At 30.8% G+C, this 23,831-nt stretch overlaps 1 protein-coding gene across 9 annotated transcripts in view; it reads left to right on the top strand.

Annotated features, from left to right (window-relative positions):
• Window positions 1–23,831, top strand: part of LOC119831591 (potassium/sodium hyperpolarization-activated cyclic nucleotide-gated channel 2) — a 184,929-nt gene that overhangs the window by 99,732 nt on the left and 61,366 nt on the right. For 6 of the 9 annotated variants that reach the window (XM_038355003.1, XM_038355004.1, XM_038355002.1 and 3 more), the window contains one exon: window positions 3,693–3,904. In XM_038355003.1, the coding sequence (XP_038210931.1) occupies window positions 3,693–3,904 (212 nt within the window). Of the gene's footprint in view, window positions 1–3,692; window positions 3,905–10,648; window positions 10,887–15,041; window positions 15,209–23,831 lie in introns of those variants that run through there. The other 3 variants (XM_038355011.1, XM_038355009.1, XM_038355008.1) reach the window with 3 other exon arrangements.

Here is a 23,831-nt window from a genome sequence, read left to right as displayed (position 1 = left end):
AAACATACAAAAAATGCAAAAGTTTCCTTTTTATAATATAAGTGTAGATATTATGCACATAATAATCACAAGTAAAAATTATCTGGTAATTCAAACCAGCAAATATATTGATTAAGTTATATAGCGATTGAAATATACATTATTATACATTTATAATAAATATAGAGATATAAGATACTAAAAATATGCTAGGAATACCTCTCGATATTCTTTGAGGGTATGATTCCCCGTAGCATAATATATTTTATTGCGGCAACTTGCCCGATTCCCATAACATAACTTTCCCATACTATAGATCTGTGTTTATTATTGGTTCAATAACATTTCGCTAATTAGGATTTCTCTTCTTATGTTTGACCTCACATGAGTTCAATCATAGCATATATTATGTACGCCTTTCTTAACATTTTCGTTGTATATTTTACTCAAATGTAACTAATTTAGAAAACAAATGTTTTGAATTTAGAATATAGATTATCCTAAGAATTAATTGGGTCTCTAAGCGATAGTAATACAGCGGGTTTTACTCATGTAGAAAATTGCTATAACTCGAGTACTTTTAGTACTTTCGTTTGTCCTTATTTTATTGAAAATAACGGGAAAAATTCCGTAGTGGATTTGCCTTAATCTTTGTAGGAAAACAAGTTGACAGTATTTCCCCTTAATTAGATCTACGTACAAACTGCCCTGAAGGCTTTGTTCGCACAAATATTATACAAGTTATACCTAAGTGTGCTTGAATTTTCGGGAAACTAGAACAAAGCTTTTCTTAGCCGGTGGATATCAAGAAAATTTCCAGGGCATTAATAAATTCTACTTGAAATATGAGTCTAAGTATCAAGCTATGTTATTTGTTTGGATACTGATGGAATACTCTTTACTAAATATATTTCGACCACAAGTTATTATAACAATTTTCATGTGTAAAATGTGATATTCCATTTTTTTACTAAAATATGTAAAAATTAATTCTCTATCGTATTTACTTATTAATTAATAACATGCAGCATTGACGTAAAATTGTAATAATATTATATCGAGTTATGTTACATCCTTTCTACTCCTTTATTAATCATTTATTGACATATTATAACCCTGCATCTTTATAAGTCAATCAAACCGGAACCAAGCTGTTTCCATACAAATTTACTCAGAAATAAATTCACCAAGCCTTCGCTCATCGGCATTTCGGCGGGCTGGATTAACCAAATTGAGTCACGAATAGCCATTTTATATCCAGTAATGTAGCTAAGGGTGATTGGAATTATGCCTGGAATCTGGAAATTGCCATTGTCAAATACCTTTTTATAACCGCATGCGGAAAAACGAGCGATAAAAGATTTACTTTCATAATTACAGCTAATGTAGGTGCTAATGTATGAAATATTTATGCGTGAATGCGCTAAATTAGCAGCAGAGAGATCGAGAATGTTCCCTACGTTAGCAGGAAATGTTGATACGTGGCTTGGACATCAAATAAAAACAATAAAGCTATAATTTACGTTCTAAAAACATGCATTGTAATAAAACAACTTTCACAAAGGCATATAGTAAGAAATTAAAAACCAAAAATACTACACTTTTTATAACGTCTTATTGTTGGGTTTCAAAATTAAAATGGTAATTCATAAATATCGCATATAATTTTATCTCTAAATCATCAAAACATATCAAACAATATTTATCGCGTCAAATGAACTTTTAACTCCTTAATTATATGAATAATAGAAACAAAGCTTTAGACAAACAAACTAAACAAGGACATTTTTAAATAAATTCATATCCGATACACACCGCAATATATTAATTCATTATAAAAATAAACAGAAGTGGCGCGATTTACAATTTGCAATACATTTTACCACTATATTTATGAGGATGAAGTAAAGCAGGATCATTTGTTCTTGGATGTTTCACATCCACATTTAGTCATAAGGTGATGTCAGTTATAATGTGTGGAGGGCTATATTGCTTCATCATATATAAATATGGTTGCATATTTTATGCAAATTATGAGAAAAAAGATAGCAGTCATAAAGAGGAAAAGATGCTGTAGCTCTTAATTGTATTAAATTATATCTAAGTTTAACCAAAAATGTGCAAATAATCTATACCGAAACCATTTAATTCACTATGACTTTGTTATATTTAATTCCATAGTCAAATCAATACTGTCAAACATAATTATGATGATTGAATTTATATTACTATTTCTATTAAAATTAAAATTAAAAAAAAAAAAATGTTTTCTACAAAAAAGGTCACCAACCTCCTTGGGGGGAAGTACCACTCCAGATTATAAAATGGTACCAAATGACAACTATTGCTTATCACACGTAAAAAGAATCACAATCAGTTAAAGACAGGGTACACGGACACAGTCGAGTTGGTTAATAAACATCAAATACCTTACCTATTAGTTACTAGAAAGGCAATATGTACTTCTATCCCACTAGTTATTTGTCATCTTCCGCCTTCCAGAATGTTCTGTAACTATAATATTACAGTGACTTATGCGCATGATACTTAATAGTATTGTAGTTGTAAAAATTCATTGGAGAAATTGGTGTGATGCAAATAGGTACTTAGTATAGATTTGAATCTAGTGTACAATCATGGCTTGAATAGAAAACTACGAACAATAATTTTTACGTCCGTTTGATTCATCTGTATTATACCATTATCGCGTAGGTAGCTTTACTGGTCATGAAATTCAATACATAGTGGATCTTAACGAGATTGACTCACACAATATTGTTTACGTGACTTCAATGCTAAAAGAAGACTCGTTTATTCGCCTATAGTTTTAGTTCTTTTAAAAACCGGTTTTCCGTCCTGGCTTCAGCCGTGGTACGTGGTGGTTTTTACTTCCCATAAGAACCTTGCTTGTGTCTTAATAAAAACGTTAAAAAAGCATACATTTGGTTCATTTATTTATATTGATGTAACAGCCTAAAATTCCGGTAAATAATCTGTGCCAATCAACCTTAAAAAAATTATTTGGTACCTCTAAAACTTGAAATCTACTAATAAGTACAAACAGAACACGGAAACAATACAAAAGGCGTGATGCTTAACCATTTCACAACTTACACATATATAACGTACACAGCCACACAATATAATTTAATATGAATTCACTAGCTGTGACCCGCGGTTGAAACCGCGTAAGTCCGTATCCCGTAGGAATATCGGTATAAAAAGTGCCTATGTGTTATTTCAGTTGTCCAGCTATCTACGAAGCAAAATAGTATTATTATTCACCAATAGATGTCAGGACAAAAAAACAAGAATAAAACACGAATATGACATTTTCTAAAAAAAATTCCTAGCTAGATCGATTTATCGCCCCCGAAACCCCCTATATACTAAATCTCATGAAAATCGTTGGAGCCGATTCCGAGATTCCAATTATATATATATATATATATATACAAGAATTGCTCGTTTAAAGGTATAAGATAATATAATAAGTCACAATATAATTTAAAATGAAAGACTTCAAACCAATTTATTTTTTAATAATTATTTGTCGTGTATTGTGTTCTGTGTGTGTGTTAAAGTAAATGTTATCAGTATTTTTTTTTTATTTATTATATCACCATTTATATGACCAGAACTACCGTTTATCCTACGTAAATAATCCATACATCTGTACTACAGCTGCTTAACCAAGTGTATATTGTTTCCAGATGCGATGACGGTGGAGGCGGCGCGGCGGCAGGTACAGGAGGGCGCACGGCGTCGCTACGGCTGGCCAACGGCCGGGTCGCGACGCAGTCGGCCGAGCATCTTCCGCACTCGCCGGCTGACTGCGCCTCCGTGCGCATCTCCATGGACAATACCAACACGTGCTGCACGGACTCGCTCGTCACCGCCCTTGACGATGAGACCCTGCTTCTAGGTGAGTCTCGACAAGAGAAAAAGACACCATATTAGCAGGAACTGCTGTATGCTAGGAAGTATAAAGTTTCTAAGTAAACAGTTGCTGTGTTTGCTAAAAGCTTGCAAACTCCTCTGCACGAACACAGTCAATATATACAGCAATATTCATCGAAAAATAAGACTTTATATAGTGCTAATTTACCAATATTTACTTCTAATATGTCCTTAAAAGAATAAACACAAGCTCGCACTCATGTACTTAGCTTCTCTCAAAGAAAAATCCTTAAGTGTATAAAACTTTCACAAGACATTTCACTGGCCCAATAGATAGCAAAGTTTTAGCGAAGAGGCTGCCATATAGAGCTTACATTTTTATTGTTTTTCAACACCTGAAGTCAATTAATGGTTGAAATAAAAAAATTCACCAACGACCACTCTAAACAAAATGGCAACAATTCCCTATCAGAAATTAAAAAAAAACGTCAATCGATTGAAATCCCAAAGAGTTAATGAGAAACAAATCAAAGAACCTCCTTCGCTTTTGGGACGTCAGTTGATGATATGATGAAAGTTTTGACTCATTAATATCAAAGGTACAATAGATAAGCCTCAAATAAGACAGAATGAATAATAAACAGCACACTGAAACATTGTAAATGTTTGACTTTATTCTTCACAATCTTACACCACGATCTCACAAGTTTGCACACGCCTTGTTACATTTGTAACAAGGAACCGCAATATTGACTCACGGAAGTCAAACAAACTCGTCTGATGCAAAACACGAAACATACAGATTTTCTTCTGCATTAGTTCAATGCCCTGACTTTTATCTTCTACATATAGGATAACATTTCGATTAATGTAAACGATTTATTAATTAATAGAAAGGATGAAAAAAAAGCTCTTTACATAAACAATTTTGATATATCTGCTTATGTCATTTAGGATCGATAAGGAAGGAGTTTTTTTAGAAATAATTTAAATTTGAATAATATTGCAGTTATTTTTATTTTCAAAAAACGTCAAAACACTACTCCTTTAGAAAACGACCCTAAGTCACCCAAATCCTAATTATATGATTACCAATCATATTTATAGCAGTATACCCTAAATTAACAAATTTTTGGTATGTCCTAAAATTAAGCTCAATTTAGACATTCAGAGAAAATACATTTATGAAATAAATAGATAAGAGAAATTGTGCGAAACTTCAAAAAATAGTTCAATCCATTGCAGTAGTTACACCGTTTAGAGAAAATCTCTCATATCAAAAGATTACTTGAATCGATAACGGCTTTTGAAATTGAAATCGATGTAGGAAATACTTTAAGCCGATCTACCGTTAAGATCTCTAGGAATCTGATAGCTTTAAAATTATTCCGTCTAAAACTCGCAGACAACTTAAACAGCTGACTTTTCAAACATTATTTAAAGTAAATGAAATATTTAATAGTGAATATTTTTGTTAGATATGCGATATGTGCAGTTAAGCTCGATTTAAATTCCATCCCATGATATAACATCTCAATATAATGTCATTAAAGTAGTAGTTAAAGGCATTTGTGGTGCATGGGGGAGACCAGAGAGGCATTTCGCATCCGCTTCACTGATCGATTCTTTATATTAGTATCCAGCAGGAAGCCAACCGAGGACCGCTCGGGCAAGCAACCATTTTTCGAAGCATAGAAATTCTTTCAGGTATACCATCTGTAAACCCCTCTTTAGACAATGATTGAATGATAACAAGAAAATGAGAGTTGTTGCTAATTGTTGATGTTATTCGTCAGGATCAATATTCCCTATTTATTGAGAACATTATTTTGCTTTTCAATAGAACTATGTGGAATTTTAAGTAAAAATCCAACGTGCATCTTCATTACCGATCCACACATAATATCCATATAACCTTTGACCCACACCTGACACGTGTTCATTATACATAGAATTAATGTCACTTTTTTGTCCACTTAGTTCCTTGGAACTTCGAGCTATTTCTAGACTCCCTGAACTGGTGATTACTGCTCCTATAAAATGTAGCCGTGTTTTATTTTATTCTTTTCTCTTTTTATAACACCGTGAAGAGTCATCGTGTTTCGTAAAGAGACGATTTTATAAGACTCCTTAAATTTAAATAGCAGAATGTTTCAGTGACGCTTCGCTTAACCCTGACCTATTATGTAACAACGTCATTATATATTTTCCACTTGCAACCGCATACTCCTTGTGCTTGAGTAAATATACATAGTACGAGTAAATATACATTTTTAATTTGAAACTAGCGTGATTTTAGATGTGTATCTTTTAAAATAGGGCAGGCCAGATGTGTCAGTTTACTCAGTACTGCTTAATACAGGACTCATTAACGTGTTAATTTAAAAGTGAAAGCATGCTTAGTTACTAATTGGACGAAATCTGAATCATTATTTCAATATATTATTATTTATTCAAATAATTTTGTGAAATAGATAGAAATACCAAAAACCAATACCCACCCCTGGCTTATGTCGACATGCCGATATTAACCCCGAATAAAAGGGAAGTCTCCTATAAGCACGTGTACCTGCAGCATTTTAGCTTAAAGAACTGAATTTCATTTTGCTATAGATAAATAAGGAAACAAATGTTATCTTTCCAGTATGGACCTAGAAGCAGCCGTCGAAATCTTTGTTTTCGATTTTTTCTAATTGAATTGAGTGAAAACAATATTTTCAGTTTTTCCAACCCCTCCCTTTTCTCCCTTAATATTAAAATAGACTTTTTTATCCCGATATAAAACATATCGATTACACTCGTTTTTTCGTCAATCTAGTTCAGATGTAAATTAACATGATAGTAAAACATTCCGTCTTAATGGTTTCTCATCTAGATATTTTTATGCGTTGTTACTTTTCACGTAGTTGTGATAAGTTTATATAGTTGTGCACTATTTATCGTTAAGATAACTACAACATTAAGTACAATATAAACAGTACCATCTAAATTTTCTTCATAAATATTTTTATGCAATCCTCGAAATATATTCACGTTAAAAACTATCAAATTAATACCTAAGAAGCATACATAAAGTACCGTGCGCTATACTAAAAAACGAATAAAATTTACATATGAAATATTTGCCGCATCTAACATAACAAGGAGGCGGGGTGATTTCGCAAAAGTGTCTGTAAAACCCACTGCCTCGTCAATTAGGATGCGGCATTAACATTGTATACGCTTTACAAATTCCCCGGGCCAAATGCCATAAGCCCATTTCCATTTAATAATGAATTTGGTCTGCTATTTACCGACTTATAACTTGTAAGTCTACTCTGTTTCATATAAGATTACGTGGACGCATGATAATAGTAAGCTTACGATATGCCGTCTGAGGTTTTAGTAATATCTTAACAGATTTGATATCACACTGAGTTTCCATGTTGTTCATTGTTGTCTATTAAAAACCTCACAAATATAAAGTAGAAATAGAGCTGCAAATTCAATATTGAATACGATCGAAGAAAAGAAGAGAGGTTTTAAGCGTCACTAAGTATATATTTCACTTAAAATAGTGGATTAACTTCCATTTTATTAACATTTAAAAAAAATAACCAATTTAACGTATAATTTACAAACTCATATTTTATGCAGTAGGTACTCAGAGAACTATGTTTACGTTAGCGTGTGCAATATATTCCATGATAATTATTAACCAGTAGTTAGGTAATGTAAGGTAAACAGTATAATAAATGACAAATTTGATTATTGGTTTGAAGTTCGATTATTTTTTTAAATTCCATTTGTATCGTAATTTCTGATTCTCTTGTTAAAATCTTAAAAATATGGGTAAATCTTAACAGGTATATTGTTTTATTTGACATCAAATCATTCCTATCACGTTTTCCTTTAGAATTATAGTTTTGCGTTAAACCGTAGAAAGTAAATTAAGCTCATGTATTGCGTTTCCTTATAGCTACCGTATTTTAAAAGGTCAAAAGTAAAAAGAGATCTCAGTATTTTGTTTGTCTATTAGTCATTTATGAATCACGGTCATGTGCTCTACCAGATATGAATCAGTTTACGATATTCCCAAACAGTAAGCTCTGCGAATCAATTGATTTATCGTCGATGTGTTTAAAATATGACAAACTTTTTTCGAACATGAATGAATAATACGTTTTTTCAGTAGCCATGTACTTACTACATTGAATATAAATATGTACTTATACTGAACCTAATTAGAGAAAAAGAAAGAAGAAATAAAAACATTTATTTTGACACAGACACAACATATCATAATAGAAAATAACAGCATACAATAAATCAAAAAGAAGAAAATTTTTATTATTCAATCGTTTAAAATTATTGTTAGTTGTTGCTGCTGTTAGGTAATAATATAAAGCTAAATAGCTTGTTTGCACAATATAATCTCAGGAACTGCTGGACCGATTTCAAAAATTCTTTCACCGTTGGATATATATTTGTCAATGAGTGCTATAGGCTATTTACATATGTACCACGGACGAATTAGGGGTGGACTGTTAGTTGTTGATAAAGTGCATTAGTACGATATGTCATTTGCCTTGGCTTAGCTCAGAGCGTATAGATACTGTCAAATAACTTTTAAAATAGTTATATAATATTTTTTTTATTTAACAATGATAAACAAACAATGAAATCATACCCATTTACAATATTATCATAGATATAGATGAGTGAATAATGCATATAGAAAACTTAAGAAAATCTATTCAAAATTTGACACGTGTACAAATACTAATGAGACCTATCTTGTTATATTGTCTAAAATAAAAATATATACTACATTCAAACTAAATTTCTTATATCCTTGCGTGTATCTAATTATTCATATAATCATGCCTTTTTTTAGTGAAACTTTTAGTAAAAGCTCTTCATTTTATTGCTAATTCTGAAGCCACTTTAGGTATATCTATAAATAGTCTTAAAAATTATTGTTTCTTATAAACATACTAATTTAAGTACTATTTGTATAGTTTTACTTTAATGGAATAGGTACTACGTAGTGGTAAAATCCACACTTCTATATTAAAAAGTTACCTCATACCTATAGATAAGTCTACGAGTGCGATTACACTCAATCAATAATTGCCGCGAAAGAAAGATCGAAGAACTGTATATTAATCCTAAATCTTTATTGAATAATTAATAGCATCCACTTTTAATCAGTATGAAATAGCTTCACTCCAACCAATCCGCACTAATTATGTCATTAATAACCGTTGACCTACACCTCCCGAGTGCAACTCGGCACCAGGTCTCGAGACTTATTAAAATTATTTAGATGCTTTCCAACCGTAAAAAGCTGAGAGTCAATCGACGTGCAGTGTAGGTGAAGTCTTATAATTAACGAGTAGAGCACACTCCGGGAATGATTGCATTTGTAAAATATCATTATTGTCTTCATTAATGGAAGCAAACTGATTTGGAGTTGATCTTGTTATTTTAGGTCACAGAGGATAATTGAAACCGTTTGTTTTTGTTCAAATTCGGTTAACGTTTGAAGGTACAATGAAAAGGTAATAATCTATTTTTAATATAAATTTTATTAAACATTTACCGAATGTATATGTTATACCGAATGTGAATGTATAATATATGTGGTTTTTTGTAACCAAAATAGTAGCTATGTTACGGAAAATTAATACTATAATGAAATATCTATTTTCATAATTGGAAACAAATGTTATTAATAGTTTAGAACTTGAAGGTCCATTATATCAATCATACTACTTAGTAGTACTTCAGTTTGCTAAGCGGAATGTTTAGTTTGAAGTCTTTTAAAATATAAAAACTGAATAAATGTATGTTTGTTAGAAATTGTGCCTACTAAAACTATATCAAACATCCTTCTGTTCTCCAATTTATATTTTTTCTTTCTATAAAAATGGAGCGAGCGAAGGGGGAATGATTGTACATCCCACTTTGTATTTCCTTACTTTTCTCGAATCTATACATATGCAGTTGCACTATTGATCTGATGTAACCACAATAAAAAAAAACAATAAAAATAACATTTTAAACTCGAATAGAAAATACAATTATTCATTATCTGAAAGCACCACGACATTAATAAGCATAACAATTAGTCGTAAATACCGCTAATATGCTTCACGGGACAAGTGATAAGCAATTTCGACTGATAATATTAGGACTGCCATTGAGAGAGACACGAAAATATCGGCCGAGATAACTATCGATGCTAATTATAATATTTTTTAAACTATTAATACTAACATAAGATAAAATAACGGTCTAGAAGTCAATGGAAGTTAGATGTCTGTAAAATACTCTGATCAATTGTATAAGATTTCATTTATTGTTGGTGCAAATCCTGTAAAATATAAATGATTCAGTGTTTCAATTAAATGTATTAACCAGGATTAACTGAAACGCGATATCTTACATATTTCAAGGGTTTCTTGTATAAATTATTTGGATTGTTCTATGATAATAATTTGGTAGGTACTTTGAATATAAAATGACATAATTGAGCAATTGATATGGACATAATATATCGGGTCACCGCCCTGCCTAAAATTCATGCTTCCTACCCGTCAAGAAGCGAATCGGATCAGCATGTCTGGTGACATCTTATCTGAAAACAGAGGAGATTCCAAAATCTGAACGACACTCCAACAAAGTAAATGAAACAATCCGAACCAATGACTAGGAACCAGGTAGTAAAGTTAACATTGACCATGATTACGCTAGAAGCGCGTAGCGACAAGGCGCATGGCTCTCCAGTCAGTCGGCAAACGTGCAGTGTACCGCCGCCCACCACTGCGAGCAGACATACCCATGTCTTTCCTGATCGCACATTGAAAGTATAACGTCGCGTGTGCTTGTTATTCAGAAGAAGAGTGCACAAAAATGTTCCGACAAGGATTGCCGCGTGACGTTCGTACATAATTATTTTCAGGGTGTCAAGCTTTTGTGTTGTCCGGAAATTCTAACAATGTGTGAAATCTAAATTCATTGTGGTATACATATTTTTTGTGTTTTAACACCCGATTAATTGATTCGACGTTGTCGCTTTATTTTGTGAATCACGGCGTCGTGGTGCTGTAACTTTTCAGAAATTTGGGTTCAATATCCCCTTATTGAAACGAAGCTACCAAAATAAAACTCATTTTAACTAATGCATCTGTGAAAACTAATAAAATTGTGTATTATGTAATATTATTTAAATAGAAACTACTTTTTGAAATAATAAAAAATTCGTAATAATGTTTAGAAATACTTAAATAAATAAACATAAATAATCTATAGGACAAAACAATCTAATATAAACTAATCTATTTTTAGATACATACTTCCGATAGAGTTTTTTTTTTTTATTTCATAAATATTCGAATTTTAATAATACTTGAACTCAAAATAGAAAAATATAAATCCAATATTATCATTAAGCGTTGCTTTAATTCGTTATCAGTGCAATCAATTAATGCCCTTCCATCATCATCATAAACGTATCAATTATTATTTCATATTACGACATTGAAACTGTTATATCCGCAATTCCTTCATTGGTCTAATCCTACAAAGTATTGTTTACAGCCACTTGGTTCTTGATCACAATATCATTTACCATACGATCACGTGGTCAACGACGATTAATTCATGTTTATTAAACAAATTAACTGTATGAGTGTGATATTGGATACCTAATTGTAGGCCAGATACGACACCTCCATCGCTGTCTTTAATTTTCAAAGGTCGTACGAGATATTTGTATGAGAACACGGGCAGATCATGGTGAATATTTTATGCGCATTGTATCTGGAGCGATTGAATTTTGGGTCAGTGCAAGTGTTAAATGTGAAATGCGTAGGAACGAATGTTTCGTATTTATATTTCAAGAGGCAGTCGGCTGAAAATATGTATAAACATAGAAGTTGGCGTCAGAATGAGATTATGATATTTTAAATTAACCTAATATACTTGAGATATATGTATATAATTTTTAATTTTTGGATTCTAAGTATCAATTGTGGAATTATAAGAATTATCAGACTAGCTTCGCGCGAAGAGAAGAAAATTCTCGAAATTCTACTTCATACTGAAGACAAAAGAAAGCTTGTAGATAATAAATAACATTAAATGGAGAAAATAATAAGATCCGTCGGTAGATAAAAGGACAATTGAGAATTATGGATAGTAATACATTAGAAATGAGTTACTAGAATTAATAAATAAACCCTAATGATTTACATGTAGGTAGAGAAACAGCACAAAAATTTATTCAATAAAATGCATTAAATTTAAGAGAAATAATTAACAACTAATGAATTTATGAAAAGAATCATAATGCGCATTTGAAAATAACATCATATCACAACACGCCTAAATACAAATATATTTGAATACAACTGTTTGCTGAAAACGTTATTCAAAAGAAAGAAAAAGATATCGTGACTGTGTAATTTGTTTTGGAAACATTTAACACCTCTTCGAAGGCCATTTGGTTGCAAAACTAACATCAATCGTCCGCTTAATTCGACTTCCATTTGAACGCAATACAGATTATCTCAGTCATTTTTCATAATAACAACTTGAATTTAGTTTAGGAAGTATCATTAATCAACGTAGGACTATACATTAGTTCTAGGAAGTCCTAGCTTAAAAGTTTAAACAGTCCAAGTGTTTATGGTTACAGATCCAATTTATATTATACAAGATTATTTTATTGTCAATTATATTTGAGTAAGCTGCCCCAAACGAATAATAAATTTGTTATATATGTAATTTTATAAATGCCTCCATTTGCATCAAGTAACTCTTTCCTCATTTCTGATAAATAATTTATCCGTAACTACGTTAAATACGTTTTGATATAAGATTTAAAGAAATGTGTAAATTTTAAATCAATTATCATATATATGCCTATATATCCACAGATGCTAAAATTTTATTTAATATGCTATAGGGTGTTCTCTGCAATTTTATCGATAAATGATACTCGAATGCTTTATTTTTATCCTGCGAAATTAAGCAGAGTTGTAATTGGTAATGCTTCAATAATAAGAATAGTGCTCTTAACTAAAAGGAAAGATATCATAATAGCTATGCATTAAAACACAGATGAACATTCTCAAATTGATTCATGAATAAAGATAATATAAATTAGATTCGTTGCTCGTTGATAATATATTTATACTAGCGGTCCGCTCCGACTTCACATGTGGCGAACATAGGGCCTATAGCATCCAGGGGTCACGTACCTGTCCAATGGGCAAATAATTTTTGAAATCGGTCAGGACATGCGTGATCAAACAAACAAACAATTCAGCTTAATTGAATTATTAGTATAGATAATAAAAATTGATTGAGGTTTTATTTATCTGAAGCGGTTGGAAGTTGGTTGTGACGTTAAGTGCGGTATCAATTTCGATAATATGAGGTTCCGTTTTAATTGGAAAATGAAAAACATAACACTTCAAACCGCGAAAATTATAATTGATTCAAGTTTGTCGCGTTTAATTGTAATAGTTATTGTATCGTTGTGTATTTACTTTAAAGTTATTTTTTTAATACTGCCAAAGTAAGTCCTAAAAAGGAACATATTTTCTACTATTAATATATAATCTACAATTTTTTTTCAATGTCATAGCGGGCAACTGAGCTGGTGGTTCGCCTGATAATAAACGATCACCACGCTGCGCTGCCTGCTTTTAAGGGAATAAGGAAAGGATTAAGCCCGGGGAGGAAAGAAGGAAAAAAACAGGCATATATATATATATACTATGTATACTTTCTGTTGTAATATTAATTAATTGACGTTTAAAATTACTAACGTTTTGTAAAATTCGGCGAAGGAGCTGATGGGCCGACCGACTTCAAGCGCTAGCATGGAAATTTGCAGAAGCGTAAGGTCGATAGCAAGCCTTACGCCCTTACTTATTAAGTATAAAAATATGCCAACAGTAAGACAAATAATACAATAGGGATACATACATTATAATATTAGTAAAACATTTTTAATGTATAACTATAATGAGCGTCCTTCATACACTTTACAAATGTAGTTTCATACAGTTTTTCGCCAGGTTCTGTACTTTTGAATAGCTTTTTGTATGCATTCTTGCAAAGACCTTCACCTTGACAATGAATTATAAATACAGGGATAGCAAACTGCACAAAAACATAGACTCAATGTCGTAGCCGTTTCTTTTAGTCCGGAAATACTGAAATGATTTTTTTTTTACTCTTCTTTTTGTTTTTTTTTTAATCTTCTATAAGGAGGTTACTCAATAAAATGTGATAAGGTGAAAACAGGAATATAGAGAGTCGTTATTAAAATAATGATTAAATGATACATCAAAATTTTAACATGCGTTATTTCTCTAAACTTTATGTAGCCATCTGTATTTAACACTCGAATAAAATCGGTTTGCGTCATTATTATTTCATCTGATAGTTTGTTATGCGGCATATTATCTATAAACAATTACTTTGTATATTAATTTAATTCAATATATTAACCATACAACAAATTAATTGTCCGCGTGGAGTGTATTTATTATATTATAGCTGTTTATTATTATTAGAAACCCGAAGAAATCTATAAGCTTGATATAATTTATATTATATATAAATATATATAAACTAAGCTTTTTATAATATCAAATAATAACAGAAGTATATGCCGAAGGATGATGCCAAATATAGATATAGAACAGTAGGTACTAAGTTTAATATATAATTACACATGAAATAGTTAAATAATATGTATGTAAATATGGAACATCTGATGAATTATAATAAATAAATACGTTCAGTCTTACGTTATTTTAAATAAAATCTAGAATTTAGAAAATCCTTCTTACGTAAATTATCACGATTCATTTATGATTTAAATGTGAATTGCTTACAGTCCAATTATAATAGTTTATGGCGTTAATACTTTTCGCTTAAACTACAATATCAATGTCCGGACTATCAACAGTAATGCAATAAATTTGTCTCACATATCTAAAAACACGAAAAAGTGTATAAAACTTCTCTTCCATGTGAATAATCTTGAAAGCTATACTACGCTGCATTAATTAGATGAATAATACACATTATGTATTGCATATAATGTAAGAATATGAATAGTAATAAAAAATAAACCTATTCTTAGTTGGTGCTTTGTATTCACACTAGAATGTTGTGTTCATTGGAATTACGTGCTCTACTGCGTACAAACTATATTAGTTATTGATTATGGGATATTTTTAAAGTGAAATAACAGTTAATATGTTGAGGCGAACGTTGTTGTGTTTTAAGAAAAATGTTGCTCAGACCGAGGAATACAATTTAAGTAAGTTCTGTTAGCTTTAAACTAGATTTAGAAGTGGTTTTAACATCTTAATATCTCATTAACGTTTGATTTGTTTATTCACATACTAGCTAAGAATAAATACGTTAGATACATATATAGGTAAAACTAATATTTTTAGACACAAATAGAAATTTAACTTATTGTGCAACCTAATTTCGCTCTGCCTTTGCTCAAATTGTAACCGAGTTTATTCGAGTGTTAAACACAATATATACACATGTATATTGGATATGGGTAATAAGTTTGAATTAATCTTTTTTTTCTAGTGTCGTCGCCAATAATTTAAAAGTGAGTATATAAAGAAAAATATTTGTTTAATAGCAATTCGAAATAATGTATAATTTGGTTATCGTAACCAAAATTGTACATTATACTTTAAAAACCGTTATAACCGCCATATTAGACACTCGTTACGGCTACGCTCGAGTTGACACGGGATAAAAAACAAAATAAAATATGGCCCATGACACTCACAGATAACGTGACTTTCTTCCAAAGTAAATAATAAAAATCAGTCAGTAGATTCAGGGATCCCCTTCAACGTCTAAAACTCACAAATTCATAAACTATACCACTTTATAATATTAGTATATATTACAACAAAGCTAGAGATCAAAGCGAAATAGACGATCGTAAAGTAGGAATTTTATGCTGGCATCATCGCGGCGTATTATAGCGCTGTTGTCTTATTTTATTTAGCAATTTAAATAAATTATGAAGACTTCAAGCATTGTCTAATAAGTATGTTATTACCTCTTGTTTTTAATTACTTACTCAAATGAACTGGGCAATATGTACATCACGCATTATCAGTCTCCGTGAAATATTAATTATAACTGTTAATTATTATAATTATTCGTATATATTTAACTGATAAATAAATAACATTAAATGAGCAAGTAAAACAATACATCGTCTGAAGATGTAAGAATTGTTATATTTAGTTTTTAATACAATTAGTATAATCGTATTACGAATAATTTTCCTCCTGTTTATGATTTCATGGTGTAGGTAAATAGAATATTATAAACATATAAAAGTTAAAAAAATAACTTTTATATAACCTAGTCACCTAAAAGTCCTACTCGTTTTTTCAGCCGTACAATCATAAGATTAAATTTCAACATAATTTTTAGAAATCTGTCTTCAACTAGGTTTTTTTTAAACGGGATTTACCTGACACGTCAGTGTAGATAATTATTATGTAGCTCCAAAGATTCTTCAAGAACGAGTTAGAACCACCCGGGGAAGTACATGGATATTTCAAACCTCTTTGTTTAAAACAGTTCTTCATCACTACGTAGTATAAAACAAAGTCGCTTTCTCTGTCCTATTCAATGTTCCTATGTATACTTAAATCTTTAAAACTGGGCAACGGATTTTGATTTTTTTTTTAATATTTACTACTCTGAATTTAGGGCGTGCGAAGCCGCGGGCGAAGGCTAGTTATTTTTAAAGTTTTAAAGTGACTTGCAATGTTAGGCACATCGCATTAACATTTACAATTTAATAATATTGCAACTCTGATTTTCATTGATGAAGGAAAATAAACATACGCTATTTTTAATCAACTACGTTCGCACTCGTATCGTAGCGATATTTTTCACTTTTAAAATGTTGTGAAGAGTCAGCTGTTTCATTGGATACTGAACTAATTATTTATTTATTTACAAGGCTTCATTGAACAAACCCAGATTTTTTAACAAAACAAAAATGTGTGCACACACATGCATGTCGAGTTAACAGAGTTTAAATATCAAGACATTTAAATATCGCTAAGAAGTGAAACATACTTGGATATTGAGACTTTTACAAATAACGTTTTTGTTAACGATTCAACGTTTTTACGGTGTATTTGTGACGCGTCTCACGCAAAAAATAAGAGTGAAACATCTGGCGTTCAAAAAAAAAAAAACTGAAGCGTCGGCAGAGAATGAATTTAAATATTAAAATTTTGTTCATAAAACATCATAGAGAAGAACCAAATGTTAATTTATCCGAATTGCACTGTTTTTATTTACAGTGAGAAGTTTATTGTTTTGTTTTGCGAGAGAATAATATATTATTAAACATTGAGTATTTGGTGATCAAAATATTAACTGCATAGTTACTTCTAAACGAAACGTAATTTGTTAGTAAGTCAACGGACTACGTCAAAATAAGTCAATGGACTTAGTACGTAAAAAATATTTTCTTTTAATGAAATTTACTATTTAATGGGCTCTCTATTATCAATATCTGTTGGTCATTCCCTGTTGTACTTAAAAAAATAAAATATACACGTTTTAATAAATTACTTTAGTACCTATTCTCCTCTGTCTTATCTATATATTAAATATTGTGAGGACTGAGTACAGACGATTTTATTATTATTATGTTTGTCTCCATAATACTCGGGTATCTCCAATAAGGAAAGCATCCGCTCTTTTGGAAGGCTTACGTGGGGAAACAGATCCAACACGCAGAGGCCCTTAATAGAATTATTATTCTGAATATACCTATAGTTTCAGTCTATCTAATTATTTGGAATTTCATATTAGTTTGTAGTAGGTTCGTCTGATGGTAAGGGATTCCCACCGCCCATGACCATTTTCGGGGGTAAGGCCGCTGCAAATACTTTGCCCTTTTTAAGAGATTAAGGGGTAAGTACAGAATTGAGGTTGGGAATAAAGGAATGAAATGGGAAGGGTGAGGAAAAGGATAAAGGCGTCCCGCTCCCTCATGCACTGAACTATCACGTTGATCATCTGTGGGGGCATGGTACGTTTACCGGTGTGAGCTGTTCCAATATTGGGAAATTTTTTGAAAGAATAGAAATTTTCATTTAAAAAAGAATTTCAATGCTATAGCATTTTAGTTTTATAAAACTAAAAAATTAAATGTTCCAATATTTTTTTATATAAATTGTTACAAACAAATATTTCCACTTGATATTAGTATCTAGAGACACAGGAGTAAAATATTACATTTCATATACATATCGTAAAACAAGTGTAACTTACTATGAAACTATTACGAAGAAAATATATAAAGATTATAACATATAAACAATATAAAATACAGCATCACACGTGTGTTTACAAATGTATAAATTTACATTGCAAAGTTTTGATTAGTATCGTCTAGAGACCCTTACGCAAGACTATGTAATAGTACAGACAGACGTTTTGACCTACTTTACATTTAGTTAATTATTGATGTTAGAAATTTTCACACATTATTATAGTTTAACAGAGATACTCCCTACTTAAAAATATAATGAATGCGAAAATAACTCTTGTCTGTCTGTCCCCTTACCGCCTAAATCAGTGAACCGATTTGGATGAAATTTGTTATAGAGATAATTTGAGATCCGTGAAACTACATAGGATAGTGTATTCCTGAAATCCCACGGGAATGGTAACTACACGGGTAAAACCCCGGCACTGTCTATTTTTCTTTTGACAACGTTAGGAAAGCCGCAGGCGAAGGCAAGCATAAAAAAAAATTCTATAGCACACCAATAGTTGTACTATTAATGACTTAATTAATTATAAAACCAATTTAAGTTATTTCTGACATACATACATACAACAACTCACATGTTTAGGTGTGACTGGAATATAAAAACCCAAGAGAAATTTCTCATCAAATTGGGATTCCCAAAAATGAGTAGTCAAATACTTATCCAACCTCGAGCAAAATATAAACTAAACATTCTCATACCAGGATCAATGAAAACAACTTTAACCACAAGAATAACTGTTGTATAAATAATTTATGGACTTATCGCGCATTGCTAATAAATCATATATAAATTATTTTTTAAATTACACTAGCTTTAAGCTATGATAAACACGTATTCGTTGATGATTAAACTGACATATTAAAGGAATGCTATTGCAATTTGTCTTTAATTAAAGTCCGAAGATTAAACACGTAGTTGAATTAATTAATACTGTTTGTAATATTTATATTACATATTCAAGTATACACCGGCTAAAATACTATTATGTATGATTATAATATTTATGTATTCTCAAAATGTTATCGAAAAATATTCAGAATTTAAAACAATTGCTCAAAAAGATAAAATAATACATTTTACCAATTTAGACGTATGCGGTAAAGTATATTTTCTATTTGCCTCAACCGTTGTCCCTGAAGAGCGATCAAGTTTTATTTATATGTATTGTTTAAATATAAATTTAATTAATGGTCTACTGTCGATGCATTTATAATAATAGTGTTTATTGTATATTATTATTTATTCTAGTATCGTGAGAATTGTCGGAGAATTGCTTAAGTTTTTTTAATAATTGTCTTATATAATATATAATTAATTATTCATTAACTGTCTGCCATTAAATATAAAGCGCATATAGCGATAATTGACAGTAATGCGATCATATTATATCATACAATGGTTTTTCCATTAAATTAAATTTCTTACATAATCTGTAGGATTGTTGAATCATATTTCCTAGTACATATTAGTAATAATTTTGACTTGTAATGTATACAAATATTCTGCCAAGAATTTCAAGAATATGATACTAATGCAAACAATGTGCGATTGGTTGTGTAATAGTAAATATTATTCTCAAGGAAGCGATATTGTAAAAATATTGGACTTAGACTTAGGCGACAAAATAAATAACAACACGCTTCCTAAAAAAATAAAGCTGTTTCTGTACGATTTCATAGATTAATTGGTATTAAGTTTCGCATTATGATATTCTTTATTGAAATACGAAACAGAGTTAATACGATAGATTTATAAAATTAAGGAGATGCTATGTCTATAATCTTCGACTTACAGCTACAAGCATTGTCAACATCTAATGTTTTAATACGTATATATGTCTAAATATAAATTATGTTATTTTAACATTTTAGAAATTAAAATTTAGCAAAAACAAAGGTTCTCAATAGAACAGTTTTTTTTTTTGTTTTATTTTAAATAACTCGGTGGTTTTTCAGAGATTCCTTCGTGCTTGTCATTTGGTTTTTTATTATGGTGCCCCTCCCTTTCCGGGACGTCAGTGACCTTTTGTTGTAATAAAAAATGGAGGTTTGTAGATATTATTTACTGAAGCTAAACTGTACCAGTAAATCGTACCATCTACCAGCGCGAAAATTATAACAGCTTAACAGTATGTCATACCAATAATATGGTTTTACTTTTATAACACTTAATTAATCGAAAGCCAGTTGGCGTTAAAGACACATCCAACTAAACAGTTTTTCTTATTCTTTGCAACATCTGTACACTACTTACTTACTAAAATTCCGGCGCTGTTTCGAATACCCAAAACCAAATAAACCATGTTAATTTTATTGTGTTGCAAATAAGCTGACAGTCGTAGCTAATTTCGTCAAGCATTTCGTTCCACGTGACATTTTTGAGATGATATAATTGTCTATTAGCACAATCACTCGAGTTTCACGTAGTAAATAATAATTAGTTGTGTAATTATGAGTATACTGAATTAATCTTGATATTTGAGAGTTGTTATCTAGAAAATTTTTAAACGAAGAAAGTATAAATAACAGCAAAATTGTGTTATGAATCATACAAATTTTAAAACAATGCATAAATCGTGTTACACATAATTAGTTTATCAATCTAACAAAAAAAAAAATTAATTTAAAACTTCGTATTTGAATGTAAAACAAACCTAATCTATAATATAATAATATAAAGCTGAATTGTTTGTTTGTGAACGCGCTTAACTCTGCAACTAGTGGTCCGATTTTAAAACTTCTATTTAAATCAAATTATTTATAATTATAAGATACATGAAAGAATTAAATAAATCAAGAGAAAAATCTGCCTTCGAATATGTAGCTAATAAAAATACAGAGATAAAATAAGTGCCAATAAAAATATGAAAAAAAGTACGTAAAACATGACAGAATATCGTGTATACTAAGAAGGATGTACTAAGGACACGCAATATCTGTATGTTTGTGTGAGTCATTCAAACGAACAAACATGTTAGATTTCCTACCCACATAAATGTTACGTCAAAATGTAATGTTAAAAACGTTTATAAATATTATTTTATGTACTCTAAGATCTATAAATGACCCACGACATCGTCATATCAATGTATTCAATATTCGAAATTTATGTCACTCACATAATTATGATTTAAAAACGTCGTGAGATTAAAATCCAACTTCTCGTATATTGTTAAGGGGAAAAATTGCAAGATTGCACAGATGAATATATGGATATATGTTACTTTTTTACTCGAAAACAGCTTATCTTGTCTGCATGAAATTTTCTGTAAAGATAGTCTGGATTAGCACATAAGTTCCTTTTTATCTAGGTACCACGCGAGTAGCGCCGCGGGTTAAAACTATTTTACAATAAATGTTATATATTTATTGTAGAATAGTTTTCGTTGCCAGGTGATTTAAATAATCAATCAGATTTTGTGTTTATACGTACTATAAACAAAACTTCATTCTATTTTACTATAATGCACATTGAAATTTTAAATCATTTATATATTTTCCGCTTTTCCACACAGAATAGCGAAAACAAGACGAATGATGGCGCCAGTCGACCCATATCTAGGTCTTTTTCCCACATTCGAATTTGTTTTGAAATTGCCGTCTTTTAAATATTTTTATATCAGTTCAACTCACATCTGTGTTCACTAACTATTGAAATAGAAGAGCTTCTAAATCTCTGTTTTGTGGAAATTAATAAACTTACCACGACCCGAGCCTCATTAAAATCTAGTAAAGATAAAATATGCATTAATTATCCCAGTTATACGGAAATGTGGTACAGTATATCAATAACGGTTGACCGATTAGAGCGTGTTTGATTTATGTTTTAATGACAGTTACTTCTATGGGGTTGACATATCAAGACCACGGTCATGCGAGTACCAGCAATCTACTTTATTATAAGTGTAAGTAACTATTGCTTTATGATCTCAATATAGACAAACCCGTGTCGTTTTAATGTGTTTACGCAGCAGACCATGCTGTAAAATGGTACATTTACTATCTAACTGGTGGCTACAATATTTTGAAATAATAATAATAACTTGCCTTTACAAAAATAAATTTTAATTGTTTTTGTATAAAATTCCTGCGTAATGCTACACTTCCTCTTTAGTTTCTGCTAAAGAATATAAAAAGCTGTGTGTTACTCGCCGCCTTTGTGTGATATTTGACAAAGAATCAGAAAACTGTGTAGATGCACTAGGGTTTAGTGGATATATAACGTGTTTTTAAGTGTCAAGCAATATAATGATATATTTAGTTTTCTTTAATGATGCAATGTTTATCTGTTTTATAAATAATACGGTGCCATTTCAATTAAAATTGATAACAAATTACATATACCTATAATTGACACACTATACGTTATTTTATTACGTAAGAAGGTACTCTACAATGTTCCACATGATATAAGTAAAATTCCTGAACTTTCACATTTCTTTATACCCACTATATGTTTTCCTTGTGATTTTTTTTATGTAAATATAAAACATGGATATTGGATATTGTATTTTTACAAGGCAGCGTAGCGCGCTTACGGTATGAGGGGACTGGCAAAGGTCATTTAAATAAGATCACTCCGTGTTTGTAAGGTCGGTATTAAAATAGTACAGTAGCTATGTACTGTCCTTCAATCTTTTGTGCAATGTATGCAGTTTTATACTATGCTAACAACATTAGTACATGAGTATAGTCTAGAACCTAATTATGTTATGGAAAATAAATTCGCGTGTACCGATTAGACTCTAAATCTACTGGATTTTTAAATATATGTTGAAGGTTCTGCTGAATTCTGTTGAGAATACAATCGTTTAACTTTAGTATTAAGTCGCATCGAACAAGCAATTTAATGTTATACAATATAGAGTTTTCGAGAAATGACTATTATAGTAATGAAGAAATCAGAGCTATCAAATTTGGTTCAATAATTTTAAAGGATTCATATTTTTCTTCTTCAAAATAATAATCTTGGGAATTATTTAACTATAAGCTAATAACATAATTACTCATTCATATAAGAATATTTTAATAAATTTACATCACGTGAAGCCGAATAAACAGGTCGATTAAATTAATGCGGAACAAAGTTTTTTAAAGTATAGAAGGCCCTCAGACCAATGGAAAAATAATTACCTATACATATTTCTTTCAAAACGGCAAGCCGACTACTTCTCAGAAATCCTACTAATATTATAAATGCGAAAGTTTGTAAGGATGTGTGAGTTAATTGCTCTTTCAAGCAAAAACTACTGAACCGATTGCAATGAAATTTGGCATTAAATTGGCAAAAATTAGGAAACTTTTTATACCGATATTTTTACGGGATACGGACTTAAGCAGGTGAAACCGCGGGGCGCAGCTAGTTTATTATAATGACATTAATGTTGGATCCCATAGCATGCAATCAGAAATATTCAATCTATTTTTATGTCTTCGTCGGCGATGGAGCTGGTGGGTCGCCTGATGATAAACATTGGCAGAAGCTTATGGTAGTTTGCAGACCTTTCGCATTTACAAATACATTACTGACATTAAATGAGAAGAAATAAATAAAGGATTGACGAGGGCAATAAATGAATGGTCTGGGAAGGGTCAG

The sequence above is a fragment of the Zerene cesonia genome, chromosome 14 (assembly GCF_012273895.1).
Source record: "Zerene cesonia ecotype Mississippi chromosome 14, Zerene_cesonia_1.1, whole genome shotgun sequence".
NCBI classification, from domain to species: domain Eukaryota; kingdom Metazoa; phylum Arthropoda; class Insecta; order Lepidoptera; family Pieridae; genus Zerene; species Zerene cesonia.
The sequence above is the reverse complement of the archived record's forward strand: the minus strand, read 5'-3'. Positions and strand labels throughout refer to the sequence as shown.